A 23,289-nucleotide genomic window follows, 5' to 3' on the forward strand; every position below is an offset into this window, starting at 1 on the left:
TTCTAAATACAGAGTCAGGAATAACAACTAAGTACCACCGGGTGTGACCCAAAAACAAAAACAAAACAAAGAAATGAGCCAAAGTATAAGCAATCAGCGGTATATGTCATTCATCCAGTTTCTAAAGATATATGTAGCCCCATGAATGAAAGAACCCCTCTGTCTGGCAGAAATGTCCACTTATTTCCCTGCTGCCTATACTAGTGACAACAAAACACAGAGCAAGTCGGAGAACAAATTGAGGGGAATGGGATGGGGTATGTGTAACATACCTGAGTAGGCGTTGACTCAGCTGCCTGGATTTGAAAGTTTTGGGAAGGCTTCTGGGGAACCGTGGGTAGGGTGGCAGATGCTGCCTGCACCACCCGCAGAGCCTGCTGGGGGATCTGCACCACCTGCTGCTGCTCCGCCTTGGGGGGCACCACCTGGACCTGCTGCACCACAGCTGGCTGGCCTCCTCCAGGGCTCTGAACAATGAGCAGGTTGTTGCCCGCCTGAATGATGTTGTCTGCGGTGGTCTCAATCAGCACCGTCTCCACCTGCTCAGCCATGGCCACAGGCGGCTGGGAGGCAGGTAGACTCTTCTTCCTGGCCTTCTTGTTAGTCTTAGACAGCGGGGTGGGAGGACTCTCTGTGAGGAGCTGAGTGGGGGCCCCGGTATCGCTGGTGTTCATGAGGTTGTTGACGGGCAGAGTTAGAGTCATGTTGCCACCCCCACCCGTCAGCTTCACAACATTGGCCCCACTCTGAACAGGGGTGGTGGTGGTGGTGCTTGACTTCTGAATGGGGGCTGGCTTGATGGGGACAGGCTTGTGACTAGATGGAGAGGGGGTGATAATGGCTTGGTTGGTGCCAGGGATGATTTGGATCTGGTTGGTGAGATTGGGCTGTACCTGGATGGTCTGGGAACCACTTGCCTGAATTTGAGGGACTGCCTGGTACTGGATGTTAGCATTTGATCGGGTTCCTTTGTTAATTATGGTGGGGTTCTGGATGGCAAACACCAGCTGCCCCCCAGGATAGGACGTGCTTAGTTGTGACCCCTGAATTTGAAGTATGTTTCCTTTGGAGGACAAGATTCCAAAGCTATTTTTGCCAGGACTGAGAGGGAGCGGGGCTGGTTTGATGGGAACAAGCTTCCGAGGTGTGGGCTGAGGAGGTGCAGGAGGTGTCACAGCAGCTTCCACAGCTGGAGGCCCAATTTTGCTACATGTTGCAGCAAGCAGGGCTAAGGGAGAAGGCTGGGAGTCCTGCAAAGCAACAGGCAGAGAAGAATAAGATGACAGGGCTTTTGTTCCAGCTGCCCTACTACCGTCTCTGATCCTCTCCTTCTCCTACATACATACACACAGTGGCCCCTACCTCCCTATGTCTTCTGGTTTCTTCACTGAGTCAAGAAAAGAGGGTGGGAAAAATCTTTCTTAGGAAGGAAATCCCAGCACCCCACGATCAGGTGAACCAACATGAGCTGAACACACTGGTTTTGATAGGGACATGACTTTAGTAGTTAGGTCACCAGGTAGAGCAGTCAAGTGTTCTCTAGAGCTTGGCACATAAAGAGGGCTATTTTTTTCTTTTTTTGTGTATTTTTTTTTGTTTGTTTTGGGGTCACACCCGGCGGTGCTCAGGGGTTACTCCTGGCTGTCTGCTCAGAAATAGCTTCTGGCAGGCACGGGGGACCATATGGGACACTGGGATTCGAACAAACTACCTTTGATCCTGGATGGGCTGCTTGCAAGGCAAACCGCAGCTGTGCTATCTCTCCTCTCCGGGCCCAAGGGCTATTTTTCTAAGGGTGTAAGGAAAGCATCCCTGGAGCTTTTCTGTATGGCCAACTGAAGGAACTGTGAGTTTAATCTTGATTTCCTCAGTCTCAACTGCCATACCTTAAATGACCAGTTTCTTTAGTTCAAAGAGTGATCTATTCACATTCAAGCATAGTTATAGAAAGCTAGTATTTGAAGTTTTCATCCATGTGTAACATCAGGGCTACCCTGCACCCTCAGGGCGATGCCTCACTCACCTGAGTGGTAGAGGCAGCAGGCTGCAGGTAATCACTGGGACTGACAGCAGCAGTGGCAGCCATGCTGGTCTCTGGATCTACTGGAAAAGACAATGAGTGAGGCCCAAGCTGCCTGAAAGGAAAACTTGCCCACCTGCCTCACATTTCTTTCTTATCTTTTTTTTTCTTTTTTTGGTTTTTGGGTCACACCCGGCAGCGCTCAGGGGTTACTCCTGGCTCTGCACTCAGAAATCACAGCTGGCAGGCTTGGGGGACCATATGGGATGTCGGAATTCGAACCACCATCCTTCTATATGCAAGGCGAATGCCTTACCTCCATGCTATCTCTCCGAACCCTTTTTTTTGACCTTTAATTGCTGCTGCTTCTCCTAGAGAAGTTAAGGATCTCCACACTTTCCCATTCAAAGATAGTGGGCACTCATTCACATTTTTCCGAGCAGATTACCTTCTCCTGTTCTCAGAGTCACCCTTCCTAATGCCTGGGATGACTAAGAGAATGAGAGTGTTTTAAGACTTGGGCACTTAATCCGTGCCCCTTTCCAAGTCCTTTCTGCTAGGCTCTCCAGAAGTAAACTGGAACCCACATATGATTGGTAAGGAAGTCTCATCTAGGGCCAGAGAGATAGCATAGTGGTACAGCGTTTGCATTGCACGCGGCTAACCCAGAACAGACAGTGGTTTGATTCTTGGCATCCCATATGGTCCCCGAACCTGCAGGGGAATTTCTGAGCACAGAGCTAGGAGTAACCCGTGAGCACCGCCAGGTGTGACCCAGCCCTCCCCCGCAAAAGGAAGTCTCATCTAACTAATTCCATACCCATAGTTCAGGCATCTCATAACTTCAAGCTTCTTGCTCATGCCCACTGCGGCCAGATACAAAGCCAGCCTGAGAAGCATTGCTTAAACTATGATCCCATGCTCCATGAAAAGGTCTTGGTATTCTTTGCTCTCAGACTTCACCACAAAAGCCCAGGTGAGTGACTGCTCAAGTAAGTACACTTCCCTGTAGGTCATAGGCTCTCTGGCTATCCTGAGACAAGGAAAGCAAATAACTAAATAAGGTGAGTGAAAAGATAGTAAATTCTATTTTTCTCTAGATGTTTATATACTTCTATATGTAAATATACCAAGAAATAAAAAGACTTTAAAATGCTTCAAAGCTGTCAACCCCTGATGTTTGACTTAAAAATGTTTTCTCAGGGGCCAGAGAGATAGCATGGAGGTAAAGCGTTTGCCTTGCATGCAGAAGTACGGTGGTTTGAATCCTGGCATTCCATATGGTCCTCTGAGCCTGCTGGGGGCGACTTCTGAGCGTTGAGCCAGGAGTAGCCCCTGAGTGCTGCCGGGTGTGACCCAGGGCCCCGTGACAACACAGCAGGTAGCACTTTTGCTTTGCATGTGGCAGATCTGGGTTCGATCCCCAGCATCCCATATAGTACCCTGAGCATCGCCAGAAATGATCCCAGAGTAGAGCTAGGAGTAATTCCTGAGCACTGCCAGGAATGACCCTTGAGTGCGAGTCAGGAATAACCCCTGAGCACTGCCAGGTGGACCTCAAAAGAACAAAAAAAAGTTTCCTCCTTCAGCTGAAGAGATAGTACAGTGGATAAGATGCTTGCCTTACTTGTGGTGGACCCTGGATTGATCCCTAGAATCCCATATCATTGCCTGACCTTATCCAGGATTGATGCTTGAGTGCAGAACCAAGAGTAACTCCTGAGCATCATCACAGGATGTGACACACTGCCCACCCCACCCCCCACCCCCCAAAAGTTTTCTCCTTGGGCTGGAGAAATAGTATAGGAGGCAAGACGCTGACTGGTTCCTTCAATCCCCAGCACCACATATGTCCCCTGAGCACCACCAGGTGTGATTCCTGCAGAGAAAGGACGAAGCTTTGAGCATAGCTGGGTATGGTTAAAAACAAATAAAAATGGGCCGGAGAGATAGCATGGAGGTAAGGCGTTTGCCTTTCATGCAGGAGGTCATCAGTTCGAATCCCGGCGTCCCATATGGTCCCCCGTGCCTGCCAGGAGCAATTTCTGAGCATGGAGCCAGGAATGACCCCTGAGCACTGCCGGGTGTGACCCAAAAACCAAAAAAAAAAAAAAAAAAAAAAAAAAACAAATAAAAATAAATTTTCTCCTTACTTTTCTGTACATTCTCATTTTCCCACAATGATTATAATTCCAGAGATTTTTTGTTTTGGGGCAACATACAATGTTATGTGGATTCACTTCTGAAGTACCAGGAACCAAACCTAAACCTCCAGCATGCAAATAATGCCCTCTAGCCTGTTGATCTATATCTCCAGCCCCAAGGACTTTCATTTATGTTTTTTTAAAAGAAAACTTTTTATTTATTTTTTTTTTTTTGTTTTGGGCCACACCCATTGACATTCAGGAGTTACTCCTGGCTCTGCACTCAGAAATCGCTCTTGGCAGACTCAGGGGGACTATATGGGATGCCGAAATTCAAACTGGGGTTCGACCTATGTTGGCCGCATGCAAGACAAATGCCTTACTGCTATGCCCCTTATTTTGTTTTGTTTGTTTGTTTTGCTAGGGTTCCTGCCACTTTGGCCACGGCTGACTTGGCTGTGTGCTATGGTATTTCCCAGGAGGAATTTCACTTGGCGTAAACAGTCCTTATGCTGGCTATTTTGGTCAGTTCAGCTGGCCGAAGCCAACCAGTTTCTAAGTCCAGTCTTTCCCAATTGTCTTGCCTGAAAGAATTAAGAACTAGTAAGGGCAAAAATAGCTGGTTTTAGAGAACAAGGGTGGATCTCAAAGAGAAACAAAGGTGAATCTCACAATGAACTAAGAGAAATTAAGGGTTTCCCCGAAGTAAGAACAATAAAATAAGAACAGAGAGAGATCTTGTCTAAACACAATTGAGCCAGCTTTCCTTACCTATTCCCAATTTTGATCACAGTCTCAGCCCATTACCCTTAAGGTAACCAGTTTCATCAAGGAGGTTTTCATCAAGTTTCATCAAGATTGGGGCCAGAGCGATAGCACAGCAGCAGGGCATTTGCCTTGTGCGTGGCTGACCTGGGAAGGAGCAATTTCTGATCACAAAGCTGGGAATAACCCCTGAGCGTCGCTGGGTGTGGCCAAAACAAAACAAAAAAAGGAAGGTAAGATTCCAGGCTTGCATTTCAAGCCCGTTATCCCCTGAACACATATCTCACTCGTGTTGTTTTTGTTGACTTTTTGGGGGGTGGGGGTGGGGGTGGATTTTGGGCCGCAACTGGCAGCGTTCAGGGGTTACTCCTGGCTCTTCATTCAGAAATCATTCCTGGCAGGCTCAGGGAACCATATGGGATACCGGGGGATTGACCCAGGTCCACTCAGGTCACTCCACGGCTGTGCTATGGCTCCGGGGCTCAACTTGTTTCTTTGCTTGCCTCTTTCCACTCTAAAGAAAGAAGTCAGTGTTCTCTCTAACATACTTCTCTCTCTCTCTCTCCCTCTCTCTCTCTCTCTCTCTCTCTCTCTCTCTCTCTCTCTCTCTCTCTTTTTAATTTTTGGGTCACACCTGGCAGCACTCAGGGGTTACTCCTGGCAGACTCGGGGGACCTTATGGGATGCCAGAATTCAAACCACTGTCCTGCATGCAAGGCAAACACGCTATCTCCATGCTATCTCTCCGGCCCCTCTCCTCAATTTTCTTTTTGGTTTTTGGGCCACATCCGGCAGTGCTCAGGGGTCACTCCTGGCTGTCTGCTCAGAAATAGCTCCTGGCAGGCACGGGGGACCATATGGGACACCGGGATTCAAACCAACCACCTTTGGTCCTGCATCGACTGCTTGCCAGGCAAACGCTGCTGTGCTATCTCTGAGCCCTCTCCTCAATTTTCTTTTTTTTTTTTTTTTTGTTTTTGGGTCACACCCAGCGGCGCTTAGGGGTTACTCCTGGCTGTGTACTCAGAAATAGCTCCTGGCAGGCACGGGGGACCATGTGGGACACTGGGATTCGAACCAACTACCTTTGGTCCTGGATCGGCTGCTTGCAAGGCAAACACCGCTGTGCTATCTCTCCGGGCCCTCTCCTCAATTTTCTAAATAAATTTCAATACAAACTATCTTGCTCTGCAAAAAAAAAAAAAAAAAAAAAAAAGTAAAGATTCCCTTCATCAGCTAAGATCTGCTATTATTCTCCTTGCAAAAATCACCAATCCTGTTCTAATTTCTCTCTTAAAAATCTCTTGAACCAGCTCCAAATTGTCACCTCCACATTCATACTTCTCACATAACCTCCACATTGCCTAGTCTGATTCATTCCTAGACTTCATCTATATTGTTTCAACAGCTGACCCCTCTTCCTCCTTGAAAGAGTTTCTACACTTTGACTCATAGGACACTGGCCAAATAGCAGCTACTCCTGGGATTTCTTCTATATTTCTTCAAGAATTTCTTCTAATTTCTCAAATGTACCCCTAGATTCAGACTTAGAACTTGTATCTCTTTTGTCTATAGCTATTAATACATTCATGAAATGAGATGAAACCAGATAAAAAGAAACTAAGAAATTAGATGGTTTCATTTTATCTTGCTTTACAAACCAGTAATTCATAATGTATATCACCATGTAATCGTTACTGCCACATTATCACACTATGTGTTTTCAATAATACCAAGCAAAAATATTTAAAAGCTTCACAAAATGGTAATACCTCACTTTTTGTTCACCCCCATAAATGTCATAAATCTATAACAATTATGTGGTGAAATACAGTAGGTTCTCGATATTAACTCCCAGACTTCAATCTCCAGACAGGTATAACTAGCTACCTCTGACATTTCTGTTTGGGTGCAGTTAATAGTCATCTGAAATGTTTGAGTTACTGACATATATTGACATATATACTGACATACTGACTCTAATCCTGTCTCTCCTTTAGTGAAAAAAAAGTCTATCTTTACACCACACAGTTCTAAACCTTGAAAATCATCCTTGCTTTTACAGTCCTATATATGACAGTCAACTCTATTTTTTTTTTTTTTTGATTTTTGATTTTTGGGTCACAGCCGGCAGCACTCAGGGAATACTCCTGGCTTTATGCTCAGAAATCGCTCCTGGCAGGCTCAGGGGACCATATGGGATGCTGGGATTCGAACCACCATCCTTCTGCATGCAAGACAAATGCCCTACCTCCATGTTATCTCTCTGGCCCTTTTTTCTTAATAATTTTTATTGTAAAAATCAACTCTGTATTTTGACTCTAACTTCAAAACAGTTTTAGGGGCCAAAGATAGCTTCACAGGCTAAGCACATGCTTGCAATTAGGGAGCCCAGACTCTATTATCCATAGTATCAGGAGCTAGGAGTAGACCACCTTCCCCCAATTCAAAAGATTCAGATTCTGCTTGCCTTCACCACCACCTCATTTTCTTTCTTTTCTTTGTGGGGGGGGGGCACACCCAGCAGCTCAGGGGTTACGCCTGGCTCAGCGCTCAGAAATTGTTCAGGCAGGCTCAGGTACTACTCTATGGGATGCTGAAATTGAACCCAGGTCATCTACATGCAAACGCCCTACTGCTGTGCTAAGTCCTACCACTACTGCTGTGCTATCACTCTGGCCCTGCCACCACCTCATTTTCGCTCAGATCCCTATCAGATCTTGCCTGTATGGCAATGAAACCTTAACTAGACTTCTGAACTTATCTATCAGTCTATTCTCAACACAACCCAGATTGAGGGGCTGGGAATATGGCTCAAGTAGTAAAGAACATGCCTTGCACATGTGAAGCCTGGTGTCTGCTACCCCATACCAGATGGCCTCTTGCACACCACTAAATATGGCCCCCACAATTAAAAGACAAACAAAAAGATCAACCCAGGAGCCGGAGAGATAGCATGGAGGTAGGGTGTTTGCTTTGCATGCAGAAGGACAGTGGTTTGAATCCCGGCAGTGAGCCTGCCAATAGCGATTTCTGAGCATAGAGCCAGCCAGAAGTAACCCCTGAGCGCTGCCAGGTGTGACCCAAAAACTAAAAAAAAAAAAAAAATCAACCCAGTTGAGACTATCAAACTGAAATGTGTATTGTTCTCAGTCCTTCAAGAGTTCTTTATATCCTACTCAGAGCCAGCCCTCACAATAAATCGTGACAGATCAGACCCTGTGTAACCAGGTACTATTATTTTTCCTTAGTACTTCTCACTGTCTGATAAGTATTTAGTTATATGTTGTCTCCCACTAAGAAGCAACAACTTCTCTCTGCCTTACCCACTAGGGTACCCTCTGCTAAATGGTACACAATAGGTACTTTATACTTGAGGGATGAATAAATACTGTAAGTAGAAGGAATTAAATTAGGTTGAAGAGGGGCCGGGCGGTGGCGCTGGAGGTAAGGTTCCTGCCTTGCCTGCGCTAGCCTAGGACGGACCGCGGTTCGATCCCCCGGCGTCCCATATGGTCCCCCAAGAAGCCAGGAGCAACTTCTGAGCGCATAGCCAGGAGTAACCCCTGAGCGTCACAAAAAAAAATTAGGTTGAAGAATCAAAGGAAGGGGACTGGAGCAATAGTAGTGTAGGCAGGGCATTTGCCGACTGGGTTCAATCCCCAGCATCCTATCTAGTCCCCTGAGCACTGCTAGGAGTAATTTCTCAGTGCAGAGTCAGAGTAACCCCTGGGTACAGCTGGTGTAGCCCAAAAACAAACAAACAAAAAGAAATAGCATTATGTACAATGAAATGCTTTCACTGCTTTGGCATATTTACTCATGAGTCACTCTCCACTGACACTCTGGACTGGGATCAGCTTCTGAAATGAGTGGTGTCTTCATTTCCTCCCAGAAGAGGGCTGACTGACCACTATTTCCTTTTTCTTTTTTTTTTTTTTAAGAATTCAAAATGTTTTAATTTGTTTCTAAGCTAATATAAGAAGACTCCCATTTAGAAGTGGAAATATTCCACTTCTAATTAATCACAAGGTCCTGCCTATAGTCTCTTATTCCCCATTTCATACTTTGAGAGGCCACTTGTGTTTTCTACCAAGTCCCATAAGGCATAGTAACAAATATCCCAAAGGGGAAGCACTGGAAAAAGGACTTTGGAAATGGTCAGGCCAGTGCCTGATAGTTCCTGAGCCACATTCACCTGGCAGCTGAAAGAGACCACCTAACAGCCTAAATCACAGCATAGGGACAAATTGGCATTTCAGAGGCCTCAATAAAAAACAGTGGCCTCTTGGGGCTGGGAAGGTGGCGCTAGAGGTAAGGTGTCTGCCTTGCAAGCGCTAGCGTAGGACGGACCGTGGTTCGATCCCCCGGTGTCCCGTATAGTCCCCCCAAGCCAGGAGCAATTTCTGAGCACATAGCCAGGAGTAACCCCTGAGCGTCAAACAGGTGTGGCCCAAAAAAAAAAAACAAAACAAACAAACAAAAAAAAAAAACAGTAGCCCCCAAGCAATGTCTTGAGACTTGTAACTAGCTACTGCAAATAATTCTGATGTAGAAACAAAGTGTGGTGAAGGAAATAAGATGTCCAAAGAAAGGATTCAAACAGCTTGATCTACAAACGTATTCTTCCTGTGCTGCCAAAAACCTAAATCAGCTTCCCACTCCCTCCCTGGAATAGTTGGCTATACCCAGCAGTACTTGGAGAAAGAAGTGCCCATTTAGCCCTTTCCTGCTCTCTTTCACCTGAGCAGCACTTGTTCTCTAATAGCATGCCAGATTGAAGCCCCCATGGCTGAGCCACGTAGTAACTGGGTGAATAATAACCTCAGACCATCCAGGAATGGAAACCAGGGTTTCTTCCAAGATGTTGGTGCACACGGCTCTGAGCTCCTTCCTCCTGGGACTCTCTCTGTAGCATCCCCTGAGGCAGTAAAGAAATCAGTTTTCCATTTTGGAATTCTTTCAACTGGAACAAATATTCAAATATCATCTGGGAAGATTGCCTCAATAATCTCTAATCCTTTACCTACTTAGGCAGATAATGCCCTTGAATGAGTAGTGGTCCATGTTTTTACCTCTCTCATTCTAATACTAAGAGCAGAATGTAGGCTCTCTCCTGTCCAGTCGGATCAAACCTAATGACAGTCAATGAAGAGCTTAAGAGAGATGTTCAGGACCCTCAAAGTGGCTCAAAGGGCTGAGTATATGCTTCCTTTCAAGTACATCCCCCACTTCAGAAACTTTAAACTACATTTCAGGTAAAAAATAAAAATGCTGATGAGTAAGCAGTACTAGAGCTTGTTTTTTCCTTCTACAAAGGCTGAAATGAAAGTCATACAAGAGCATATTCCACTCTAGAATTGCCTGCAACCCAATTTAGGGTGTGTAATTCCTTTCATTTACTCCATGGGCACTTCTCACTCTTGAAAAGTTTATGTTCTTTCAAGTGTGTTTTCTTTCCTCTCCCTTTTAATAAAATTCCTTTACTTTTAATAAAAAAAAAAAAAAGCCATCAGAATTGTTTCCAAATCAAGCAGAAACCTCAATAAATGCATTTCATAAAAATGCCCTTTTCCGGGGCCGGTGAGGTGGTGCTAGAGGTAAGGTGTCTGCCTTGCAAGCGCTAGCCAAGGAAGAACCTCGGTTCAATCCCCCGGCATCCCATATGGTCTCCCCAAGCCAGGGGCAATTTCTGAGCTCTTAGCCAGGAGTAACCCCTGAGCATCAAATGGGTGTGGCCAAAAAACAACAACAAAAAAAAACCAGCCCTTTTCCCAGTCAAACTTATACTTGGTCTGGATTGAAGGCCAATTGTTCATTTAGAACTTACTAGAAAGAAGTTCACAGTCAAAGGAATCCCAAAGGGATCACCTAGATTTATCTGTTCCAAATGAACTCAGAACAAAGTATCAGCACAACTCTAGGGCAGGAAAAATAGAACAGGTAATTAAGAAAGGCAACTGCCATGTACGCAGTAAACCTAGATTAGAGCCTGGGCACCCTGACATTGCCAGGTGTGATCCCAGAAGCAAGCCCTAGTGTAAGGTGTGACCCAAAAACCCCCAAACTGGAAAAAAAAATTCAGAACATCTCCATTTCTAGTTTTGCCTCAACTTGCAGTCCATGGGGTAGGTCCATGTAATTGTGTTTAAGCTTAAGTGTTTGTACCAAAACATCTCTAAACATTCAAATGCATAGGGCTGAGCAATAAATAGTACAGGGAGTAGAGTACTAGCCAACTCATATGATCCTTAGTACCCCATAGAGTCCCCTAAGCTCTGCTGGGGAGAGCAGAGCCTGTGTACAGAGCCAGAGGTAAACCCTAACCATTGCCAAGCCCAAATAAAACAAAATCACACACACACACACAAAAGAGTACACCATGTACAATGTACACCATAAATCCTTTTATAGCAGTGTTTCTCTGTCTCTATGGTATTTTGTGTACATACATAAACATCCCCCACAAATACTTCCCTTTTTTGTTTTTTTGTTTTGTTGGGGGGTCACACCCGTTTGATGCTCAGGGGTTACTCCTGGCTAAGCGCTCAGAAATTGCCCCTGGCTTGGGGGGACCATATGGGACGCCGGAGGATCGAACCACGGTCCTTCCTTGGCTAGTGCTTGCAAGGCAGACACGTTACCTCTAGCGCCACCTCACCGGCCCCATTTTTTTGTTGTTTTTTTTTTGTGTGTGTGTCAGACCCGGCAGTGCTCAGGGGTTACTCCTGGCTCTGCACTCAGAAATAAATCCTGGCAGCTCTCGGCCCTAGCACCATCTTCTTCGAAGCCTCCGTACCATGCCAGCTAAGTGGAGGAAGAAGCGAATGCGTAGGCTGAAGCGCAAAAGACGAAAGTGAGGCAGAGGTCTAAGTAAACTTCCAGACTTGTGCACCGTGCATGGAGGCCACAAGGAGCAGAAGCAAAAAAGGACTGATGGGAGGCCCGGGGGTGTTGGTACAACTGAAACCCAGCCAGCATGTGCTCTCGAATTCATCTCTGCTGCATCTGGACTCTGAAACATCTGTCAGATGGATGATCGCCGCCGCCATCACCCACCTTTTGAGAGACAGACCTTCCAAAACTGTCCCTTGGGAGGTCCTTTTTCCCCCGAACCTAACATGACCTGGACTAGTTTTGTTCTGGCCTGGCTAAAATGTAACCGTGCACAATAAATGGCACGGGGGACCATATGGGATGCCAGGATTCAAACTACTGTCTGTCTTTGATTGGCTGCGTGCAAGGCAAATGCCCTCCTACTGTGCTATCTCTCTGGCCCTTTTCAATTTTTTTAACCTTTTAGAAGTCAATCTTCCAATCTGTATATACACATAAAATCAAAGGAGTAAATATTAAGTCTTATAAGAAAAACATCCTACATTTCCACTATAGAAATGGTGGTAAGTATGGGGCCAGAGCGATAGCACAGCGGTAGGGCATTTGTCTTGTACACGGCTGACCCAGGACAGACCTGGGTTCAATCTCCGGTGTCTCATATGGTCCCCCAGCCAGGAGCGATTTCTGAGTGCATAGCCAGGAGTAACCCCTGAGCATCAGCATAGCCAGAAGTAACCCCTGAATGTCACCAGGTGTGGCCCAAAAACCAAAAAAAAAAAAAAGAAATGGTAGTGAGTAGAGAAGTTTGCAGAAACCAAGCCAATACTATGCTCCAGGGATGTTGCAGGAGGCTAGAATGTATTAAGGGCCCTGTCCTGGCAACATTTGCTTAAAATGAGATTGAGACTTTTTCAAAGGCTGTGAATCACTGGAAAACCTAAGTTAAAGGCTAAGATAATAAAATTACCTAGCTACCTTTATGCCATGAGGCTCTGTCTCTAAACAACTGCCAAATCTTACAGCTTCTGCTCCTCTGAGACAGGAACCAAAAAGCACATAGAAAAAAGCCTGTCAGCCTCTCGATGTCAATAGACGTCACTCTTCTGGAGCCTGTTCTTGCTGGCAGGAATGATAGGATCAGCTTGAGGACTAATTCCACTTGGGCAGAGAGACTATGTCTTTAGTGCTCTCACTTGGGGATGGGGGAATCTCAATTAATATGATTAGGTCCCCCTGCCTCACACATCCCTTGCTTTTTTATTTGACAAGTCAAACCTCTGTTCCATCCTAAGTTTTAATGGCAATCAGAAATGTTTCACCAACTGCTGAGGTCAATGAGAATCAGTTCGCAACCAAAAAGGCCCCTCCAGAACTACTGATCACTGATAGAACACTGGGCCGTGCCTGCCCACTTCATGGCACCCAAAATTCAAAACCGGGCACTGGCCATAGTTACAGGACTGCAGATGACAAGTTTCTTTGAGCCGCTCACCAAAAAAAAAAAAAAAAAATCCTCAGCCATGGGCCCGAGTGGGTAGGTAGCAGAGTGGGTAAGGCGCTTGCCTTGCACGGTAACAGCGTTCTGTCCCGACTCAGCACCCTATAATATGGGCCAGGAGTGCTAGCTGAGCCAGAGGGGCAGCAGTCAACCCCCGAAAACTACCGGGCAGGAGAGATAATAGCATGGAAGTAAGGCGTTTGCCTTGAATGCAGGACAGTGGTTCGAATTCCGGCATCCCATATGGTCCCCCCAAGCCTGCCAGGAGCGATCTCTGAGCGTAGAGCCAGGAGTAACCCCTGAGCGCTGCCGGATGTGACCCAAAAACAAACAAAACCAACATTTTGAGGCTGGAGTGATAGCACATACGTAGGGAGTTTGCCTGGCATGCAGACGACCTGGGACAGACTAGGGTTCAATCCCTGGCATATGGTTCCCGGAGCCTGCAGGCGCGATTTCTGAGGGTAGAGCCAGGAGCAACCCCTGAGCACTGCCGGGTGTGACCCAAAAACCAAAATAAAGAGAAGATCTGATCTGAGGGAAGAAGGCGGGCCAGCACCTGCACCTGCACCTCCACTTGCTAGCCCAGCAAAGCTCACCAAGCACCCCAAACATCCGCTCCACGCGGAAAAACAAAACGCCTCTGGTTCTGGGCGTGCAGGAGGAGGCAAGGCAAGCCAGGGACGGCTCCCGCCTGCTCCCTGCGTCCCCAAGAGGGGAAGGGAGGAGCAGAAGCACCCACAGCTGTAGAGAAGTTCGGGGATGGGATGTGATGGGAGGGAGGCGGTCCCGGGGGCACCCAAATGCGCGAGATTAGAAAAGAAAAAGCCAGGCCCGTGGGTCCCAGCAGGATGGAGCAGAACCCTGGGATCCGAATCCAGGGAACTAACTAACTCAAAAAGTAGAAAGGCGGGAGAGCGGGCGCTGGCCGGGGATGGAGAAACAGGGGGGGACCCCTTTCGATGGTCTCCCATCTTCTGTCAAGCCTCAGGTCCCCCCCCCATCCCCAATCCTCGGCGAACGAACGCAGCCTTGAGTCACCCCAACCAACTCGACTTGGGGGCCCATTCGACGACTAGGGAGGGCTGATGACGGGGCTCCAGCGGGGGCGCTGGAAGAGATTCTGAGACCGGGGTTGGGGTGCGGGGTGGGAAAGTTCGGGTTCGGCCGAGGCTCCTCTTTGCAGTCTGCAGGCTCAAAAGGCGGGAAGTCACGCGAGAGGCCACGCCACCTGTCTGCCTGCCTGTCAGACTGGGGGGACACGGCGGCAATGGGGGGGGGGGGCGACGCTGCTGCTGCTGCTGCTGCTGCTGGGGCTTGGCGCCATGTCAACCCCGAGTTCCCCTCACACCCCCTCGACTCTCGGGGGAGCCTAAGAGAGATGGGGACCCCCATCACCACCACCACCAGCGCCAGTTGCATCTGAATTCTGCAACGAGCAAATGCACAAGGGCCGCAGCCAAGCCGGGGCGGGGGCGGGGTGGGGCTGGGGGGGGAACCGACGACCCGGCCCCCGCCCGGGTCCCCGCAGCCTACGCGCACCCCGGCCCCCGGAAGCGCCTCCCTCCCCCGAGGGGGCGGGGAGTCGAACGCCCCCTTCCTTCCGGGTGCCTCCGCCCGGCTCCGGCCAAAGCCCGCTCCTCCTCCGGGCGGGAATCCTCCCTCCCTCCCTCCCTCCTCCCCCGCCCCTCCCGGAGCCAGGCCCGAGCGGCCCCCAGGGGGGAAACTTCCGGCTCCGAGTCCCGCTCCCGAAACCCTCGAGCGGCCCCCCCACATCTTCCCGACCCTCTCGGCACCGGGGAGACCCCCACCCCCCCCGCCGGCAGCGGCCGGGACCCACCGCTCATTACGACATCTTCCTCCCTGGCCTCCGCCGCCTCCGCCGCCACCGAGAGCCTGACACCGCCCGCCTTAAGCGCCCGCCAATCCCGGAGCCCGCCGCCGCCCGAGCGACGGCGGCTCCGACCAATCCGGAGTCGGGATGTTGGGGAGCGACAGCGCCGCCAGCCAGTCAGCGACGGGCTCTAGAGAGCGACGGCGGGCGGGCCAATCGGCTTCGGAGACGTCACTGATGGACGCGAGAAGGCGCCAACCGGAAATGTCCCTGCGGCGTGAACGACAAGTCCGCCAGCCAACTGGCGGAAGACAAAGTCCCGCCCGCCGCGGAGTTGATGGACGGCGACAGGAAGCCCGAGGGGGCGGGGCTTGGCGGAGGGAGGCGTTTTCCTATTGGTCGCCTTTGACCCTTCCACCCACCTCTCACCTACAAGGTGAGTGATGGATCTGCCCTCCGGCCAATCAGAAGTCACGAGGGTCAGGTCCAGCCCGGCCCTATAAATAGCTTAGACCTGTGTTGTCAGTTTGGTGTGGACCTGGCGTGGCAGGGTCCTGTTGCTCCCAGGTGCAATCCCCACGCCTGGTGAGTGTCAACAACTTTCACCAGGCTTTTAGTTTGTCCCCGAACTTTAGGGAGAAGGAGATAAGATAAGCCGATGTCTGGAGACTTGAAACCTCCAGGAATTTGGGGCTGTTGCTTGGACGTTGCTGCGGGGTGGAGCTTATTTTCTTTTTTGAGTTTTAGCGCCTATTATTAATTCTCAGGGTGTTGCAATGCTGATCCCGAAACGTGGACCTCAGAAATCACCTGAAGTTTCCTTTTTTTTTTTTTTTTTTTTTTTTTGGTTTTTGGGCCACACCCGGCGGTGCTCAGGGGTTACTCATGGCTGTCTGCTCAGAAATAGCTCCTGACAGGCACGGTGGACCATATGGGACACAGGGATTCGAACCAACCACCTTTGGTCCTGTATCGGCTGCTTGCAAGACAAACGCCGCTGTGCTATCTCTCCGGCCCTGAAGTTTCCTAAAAGTAGATTCCAGGAACTAATCCCAGGATTTTATCTGACCACGTCTCTGCATCCCCCACCACCGGCACCTCTGGGTTAGGTGTAGCTGTTGTAGGTCGTGGAACTTTCCTGCAGACTCAGGAGATCAGAGAGATAGTAAAGGGCAATGACTCAGACCCCGACTAGATCCCGAGCATCGCCCTTTTGAACCAACAACACTCTCCCCCTCTCCCACCCCCCCAAAAATAAGCATCTCACCTATAGTGAAGGTTTCTAAAACTTGACCCGTGCCTTAGGTTCTCATCTCAAATGAAAATCGTCCATGCACCAGTCCAACAGCAAAGTTGTTTTATTTTAACCCAGTCCAAAGAGGTGCATTTGCATCGTGCCCTGATTTAGAAGGGATTTCTTCCCAATAAACCTTCAGTCAAAACTGCACTCAATGCATCCTCTCCTACCTTAACCGGGCCCTGAAATTGAATCGGTAGCTTCTGGAAACCTTCATCTCCAGCACAGTCGCCTTTTTCTTCTCACCAGAAACAGGAGACACAGATGGGCTGCGAAATTACAGGATCAAAAGAACTTAGTATTGAGAGTTGCCTGTGTACCCTGGAAATCAGTGGCTAACAGAAAGCTGTACCAGCACTTCTGCACCAGTACAAGAGAATATTATCCTCATTGCTAACCCGGACAAGATCTGGCTGAGGTGGTTGGTCAGATCAAAATCCAAATTTGCAAATATAATGTGTACGTAGAGCCAATTATGCCTATGAAAATGGAACCTTTGTAAAATTATACCTTAAGAACTTGAAACAAAATTCTGAAATAACACTTGCATTTATTGCTGATGAGGAGTTGATATATAGATTCCATGGAGAGCTCAGTGCTCTGTGTGCTCTTCCTGATTTTGTGCTCAGGAATGATCAATCCCTGGTTGTGCCTGGAAGACCATGTAGTTCCCAGGATGGAACCAGGATTGGCCTCTTACAAGGCAAGTGCCTTAGTCCTGTACCATTATCTCCGGAGGAAGTACTGATATTTTCTTTTTTTTAAATTTGGACCACTCCTGGAGGTACTCAGACCTTAATCCTGGCTTGAGCTCAGTGATCATTCCTGATGGGCTCAGGATATCATAAGAGGTGCTGGGGTTCAAATTAGGGTTAGCCTCGTGCAGAGACAGGCACTCTACCCAGTGTACTAGCACTCTGGTTTTTACAATCCTACTCTTAGGTTACTGATTTTTCCTTTTCCCTCTTCTTCCTCTCTTTCAATAACCAGTCTGGCAATTTGAAAATCACTCTTCTAAATGGTTGGTGTGATGAAAGGGCAGGACAGGAGCCCAAGATGCAGTATATGTATCTTGGTGAATAAGCGCTTTGCCAGGCCCAAGTTCAATCCTAAATGTCCTGCTACACAACAGTATTGAATCGCTAGTACCTTTTTCTTAGCCCCAGAAAAACAAGACTTAAAGTAGACCTCCAGTTAAATCTTCCACTTAAGATTAACACCCTGGGGCCGGCGAGGTGGCGCTAGAGGTAAGGTGTCTGCCTTGCAAGCGCTAGCCAAGGAAAGGACCACGGTTCGATCCCCGGTGTCCCATATGGTCCCCCCAAGCCTGGGGCAATTTCTGAGCACGTAGCCAGGAGTAACCCCTGAGCATCTAACGGGTGTGGCCCGAAAAACCAAAAAAAAAAAAAAAGATTAACACCCTACACTGAACTCCTTTTTAGGCATACTGACCTTAGTGTGTGTGTGTGTGTGTGTGTGTGCGCGCGCGCTTTATTTTTAGGCATATTGGCGTGCGTGCGTGTGTGTGTGTGTGTGTGTGTGTGTGTGTGTGTGTGTGTTTTATTTCTCTCCCCTGAGGGGCTCTAGAGGAATAATACGGTGGACTCAATTCCCAGCATCCCTTATGGTCCTCTGAGCTCCACCAAAGTGATATCCTGAGAACAGAGCAAGGAGTAAGTCCTGAGCACCACCAGGTGTGACCAAAAACAAAATCTTCCCTATTCCCTACAGATCCTTTGTGCTTCAAGGAAGCTCCTAACCCTTAGGCTTATCTCTACTGAATTTCCCTTCTAACCCAGAGCCTTTCCTCTGATAAACTCCCATGCTTCCTGGGCCTTGGCAGTAGCCCAGTAGTCACAGCATATGCTTTGCCTGTATGAGGCTTTTGATTTAATTTCCTTTCCCAAAACAAAACTCGTATGCATCCTTCAAACCCCTGCTCAAAATCTGCATACCAGACTCCTGCCCAGCCTGGCATGTTTCTTTTTTTACCTTTTTTTTTTTTATCTTTTGGGTTTTGGGTCACATCTCGTGACACTCAGGTTACTACTGGCTCTGATCAGAAATTACTCCTGGTAGGCTCAGGGAAGTACATAGATGCTACGGCATAAACCCAGGTCTGTTGGGTTTGAAAGGCAAATGCTTTACCCACTGTTACTGCTCTGGCCCCTACCAAGAATGTTTCTTATTGTTGTGGATTGTTCTTAGCACATGTAAAAGGCTTTACTGCATTAGACGTTTGTTTTTGCATCTGACTCCCTGCTAGAGTATAAGCAGCGGTAGAAAAACAGTGGATTGACAGGCAGTATCCATCGAGATAAAGAATGAATATTTTTATCCAATTACCTATACATCAACTTGTTTCTAAAGACCAGAGACATTCTGTTCCCAAGTCATTTTTCAAGTGGGGATTGTTTCACTGTCAAGTCCAGGACTCCACCCAGTTTCAATGACTCAGCTATATGAAGATGCAGGGGTTTGAGGTGGGGGGAGGAAATGGGGTTGATTAGCCTGCTGGGCCACTGCCAACCCTCTTATAGGATGAAATCTGGGGTAAGTTACGCTGTTCCCACCCCAGAGGCCCCATCATGAAGACAACAAAAGTGGGAGTAAAAATGTGTTCAGAGTGGGTGGGGGGTCAGGGTGTGGAGAATTAGAATGTGGCCTCAGTTCTTAGTTACTTTTTTTTTTTTTGGTTTTGGATTTTGGGGCCACACCTGGCGATACTCAGGGGTTATTCCTAGTTCTGCATTCAGAAATCACTCCTGGAAGGCGCAGAGAACTGTATGGGATGCTGGAGATCGAACCTTGGTCTGTCCTGGGTCAGCTACATGCATGGCCAACACCCTACCCACTGTGTTATCACCCTGACCCCAGTTCTTAGTTATTTAAAGGCTTTCCCTCTTTCCTTTCTTGTCTTAAGCCAGGGCCATACCTGGTGTTCCTTCGGAGTGGGGTCAATGTGGTACCCGGATGGAACCTAGGGTTCCCAGCCCATGTCTCTGCTCCAGCCCTTTGCACCCTCTACCCAGCCCTTAACCTTCCCTTTTACAGGCTGCCATCATGTTTTTTTTATGGGGAGGTCTTGGGGGCCACACCCATTGGTGCCCAGGGGTTACTCCTGACTCTAGACTCAGGGATTACTCCTGGCAGTGATGGGGGACCATACGGAATATCAGGGATCTAACTTTGGTTAAGGCAAACATCCTACCCATTGGACTACCATTCCAGCCCCAGGTCATCTTGATTCTCATTTGGTCAGAGGCACAGCCAAAGAAGGGTACCCTGTCCAAAGAGAGGAGCCACTTACACTTAAAGATCTTGAGGGTCTTTAAGCCTCATTTCCATAAACCCACCCCAAATCCCCCAAATCACAACTCTGCTTCTTATCTATCCCTTTCTTGTCCAGGTAAGGCCTGCTTCTTCTTGGCTTCTCCTAGACTCAGGAGAGAGCTTCGACACATTCTGAAATCTGGGTTCCAACCCTGGGTGATGGAATCATGATCTCCAAGGGTGGAAGGGACCTGGGCAACACTTAAGAATTTAGCATGGAGGTAAGGCGCTTGCCTTTCATGCAGGAGGTCATCAGTTCGAATCCCGGCGCCCCATATGGTCCTCTGTGCCTGCCAGGAGCAATTTCTGAGCGTGGAACCAGAAATAACCCCTGAGCACTGCCGGGTGTGACCCAAAAACCACAAAAAAAAAAAAAAAAAAAAAAGAATTTCCTTGGGTGAATCCCATGGGCAGACAGATACTAAAAACCACTCCCGAGCCTCAAGGTGTCTCCCCAAAACAAGGAGCAGCCTGTACCTCCACCTACCCACTGGCCCTCCCCTTTCCCTGCCCATTCACCTCCTCCAGATTCCACCTACCCCCCAATGTCAAGTCAGGGAGGGGACCCTTGCCTAGGTGTTCTGGAGCAGTTTGTCTCTTGACACTTGTCTAGTTTCCAAGTGCCCACAGCTTCTTTCTGCTCTATGTCACCATTTCCTGACTCCCACCAGAGCACCTTCTTGTTCATCTCTGAATCTTCCACTCCCAATACACTGGGTGCTTGGTAGAAAGTAGGTGAATGTCAGTGTTTGGGGACTAATTGACTGTTTTATGGCATTCTTTCTTGGCTTCTCAAGCAGTGATCAGGGGACCAGGAGCCACCCCCCCCCCCCCCAACAACACCAGGTCAACCAGCCAGACTAGTTGCTTCAATGCTTGGGCCGGACAGTGATCAGGGACCTCTAGGGCCATACCCAGTTGTGTTCAGGGGGCCATGCAGTGACAGAGACTGAGTGACACATGAACTCTCCCCAGCCCCAGGACCACATTTTTTTTTTAATACTTGCCATGGACTCCCTATCTTCATTATTTCTTCCCTGCCTGCCTCTTACCCACCATATTCCTGCTCTTTTCCCTACATTTTTTCTGCTTCCAGGCAGTCTCCTGGTCCTTTCCTCCTGCCATGGGCTACTTCACCAGCTTATTTAGAATCAGGGAACAGGATGCCTTAGAGGTTCAGGGAAGAGGTGTGAGTGTGTCCCAGGCCACCAGAAACCTGAATACCAGCGCCCCACTCTCGATTGTTCAATTCTCATTACAACCGAAACTGCTTTTTAAGTTGCAGCCAATTCATCCTTTTTTTTTTTTTTTTTTGGTTTTGGGGCCACACCTGGCAGCACTCCAGGGTTACTCCTTGCTCGGAGCTCATAAATTACTCTTGGCAGGCTCAGGAGACTATATGGATTGCCGTAGATCAAACCCAGGTTGGCTACATGCAAGGGAAACACCCTACCCACTGTGCTATCGCTTCAGCACCCCAACTCAGCCTTCTGAAGGCTGCCATATGCCCTCAGTATTTCCCAGTGGCCTCTGCTGCTCCTTTTTCCTTCACCTGTATTTTGTGTTACCTCCTTTTCACTCAAATCTGCAGGCTTTTTTCAAAAATTTCCATTGCACCTCCTTGCCCAGATAAAGATTCGAAACCACAACCACCTCTGCCCCTTCGTTTAGGTGAATTATGATAATTGTCCCTCTTCAGTCCTCCTTTTAGTTACCCAGGTTTCATAGGTATTATAGTCTTCTCTGGGCATTAAAACTTGACAAAGGCTATAAAATGTATCTACTGAGTGTACTTTGGCATCTGTCCTCCTTCATACCCCACGTGAGTACATCTAGCCACCCTCTTTCTCTCCATGCATCCAGAGAGTGCTGCCTGCCCAGCCACTCTACCACCTTACTCCTCTGCCTGGATCAATGGTTGCTCACCAACTGACATGGAATCTTCCTTCTTGCGTGATCATTCCACCCATCCTTCTCCCATAGGATTCTTCCTTCCTCCCTAGATTTTTCTGGACCCATCCCTTTGAGTAAGGTCAGTGGCACCCCAACAGGAAAGAGCAGCTTTTCTCCCTGGTGCCCATCAGCTTTTGCATTTTACCACCAGGGAGCGCTCAAGGCATTTCCCCAAAGCAGACAACCAGGTTTCTAACCTCGCACATCCTTGAAACATCCTGGCCAGGCACTGGCTTTCAGCTTCACTCAAGTGTATCTGGTGCCTGCTGTTCCCTAGGCCTGTGCTCTACTCACTTGAAAATTCACAGAATGTTCAGCTCTCTGCAGAGAGACTCCTTGGAAAGAGCTAAAGTCTTTACCTTTGCAAGAATGGAGTTCCTACCTTTGACTGCTGCATGCAGCCTCTGCCCTGCACTGATGCTCCCTGCACTTACCCTTTCCTGATTTCAGCTCCCATCCCACCCCCTAGCCCTATCCCAGCTCTCCATGGCCCCCCAATTTCTCTGGGCCCCAGTTTTTCAACAGACAGAAAATGTCCCAAGACCAATGGACAAAGGGAGGCTAAAAGGGCCCCTTCTCTGGGCCCAGCCTTTCTCCCTCAATCCCATCTCAGTCACTATCCATAGTCTCCTAGGGTCCCCTAGTCCCTCTAGATATGGAAGGGGTGGTTCATTGAGGCCACTAGCTGCAAGGCTGAGCTCTGGCACTTCTTCACCTGGCAGCTTAGACCCAGCTGGCAGAGACTCGGGAAGTGGGCGATGGTGGCGATAACAATAACAATAATAATATTAATAATAACATTGGGGCCCACAAAACGGCTGTGAAATACCCTCTAATGATCCCTTACATTTATAGATCTCCTTCTCTTCCGAGATACTTCAGAGCCATTGCCCAATTAACCCTCCTGGCTTCCCTAGGAGGGACAATTAACCCCATATTTTATGGCCAGGGAAACCGAGGCTGAGAAGGTGATGGAGTTGGCTAAGGTCACACAGGGCATCAGTGAGTGACAGCAGAATTGCAGCCAGCACTCTCTCCTTCCTCTCCAGATCCCCAAGGTTTATAAGCCATGTTCACATGCATACACAAGCACATACACTTACACATATACTTACTGGCCCTCCTTGTGCTACAGTTGCCTCCGGACCTGGAAGATGCCAGATCTGTGGCAAAGATGGTTGCTTGGGATAACAAGATGAGACATCCGGGCATCTATCTGCCGGAAGATCTTCCTCTGTTCTGTTGGCTGCACCTCAGGTCTGGCAGGATGTCCTTGAGGACCAAGCCTCTCCAGACCGGAGGACAAAAATGTGGGACTTCCTGTGAGTCCTCCTTTCCACACTAGTTACCTATGGGTCCTGCCAAAATCTGTTCTCTTCCAGCCACAATCCTGCAGTGACAAGGTGGTCCTAGTCAGAGAGGAGAGGGAGCAACTCGAAAGAGGAAGAAGGCTCCCAAACAAGAGTGATGATAGAGGTTTGACATAACCAAGAGAAATGGAGACAGGATCTAGGACAGGAGAGGGCCCCAACCCAAGGCTCACTGGTGACTGCCCTTGGAATTAAAGGCACTAAACACACAAACACATGAGAAGCTTGTTTCTCATGT

The 23,289-nt window shown here is 48.4% G+C and overlaps 1 protein-coding gene across 2 annotated transcripts in view; it reads right to left on the bottom strand.

Moving 5' to 3' along the window:
• Positions 1-15,163, bottom strand: part of SP2 (Sp2 transcription factor) — a 29,257-nt gene extending 14,094 nt beyond the window's left edge. The window contains exons 1-3 of one of the 2 annotated variants that reach the window (XM_049779224.1): positions 15,105-15,163; positions 2,024-2,100; positions 273-1,250 (exon numbers count right to left, since the gene is read on the bottom strand). In XM_049779224.1, the coding sequence (XP_049635181.1) occupies positions 273-1,250; positions 2,024-2,100; positions 15,105-15,111 (1,062 nt within the window). In that variant the 5' untranslated portion in view covers positions 15,112-15,163. Of the gene's footprint in view, positions 1-272; positions 1,251-2,023; positions 2,104-15,104 lie in introns of both variants that reach the window. The other variant, XM_049779214.1, reaches the window with a different exon arrangement.
• Positions 15,164-23,289: the final 8,126 nt, after the last annotated feature.

This window comes from Suncus etruscus, chromosome 1 (assembly GCF_024139225.1).
Source record: "Suncus etruscus isolate mSunEtr1 chromosome 1, mSunEtr1.pri.cur, whole genome shotgun sequence".
Classification (NCBI taxonomy): Eukaryota; Metazoa; Chordata; class Mammalia; order Eulipotyphla; family Soricidae; genus Suncus; species Suncus etruscus.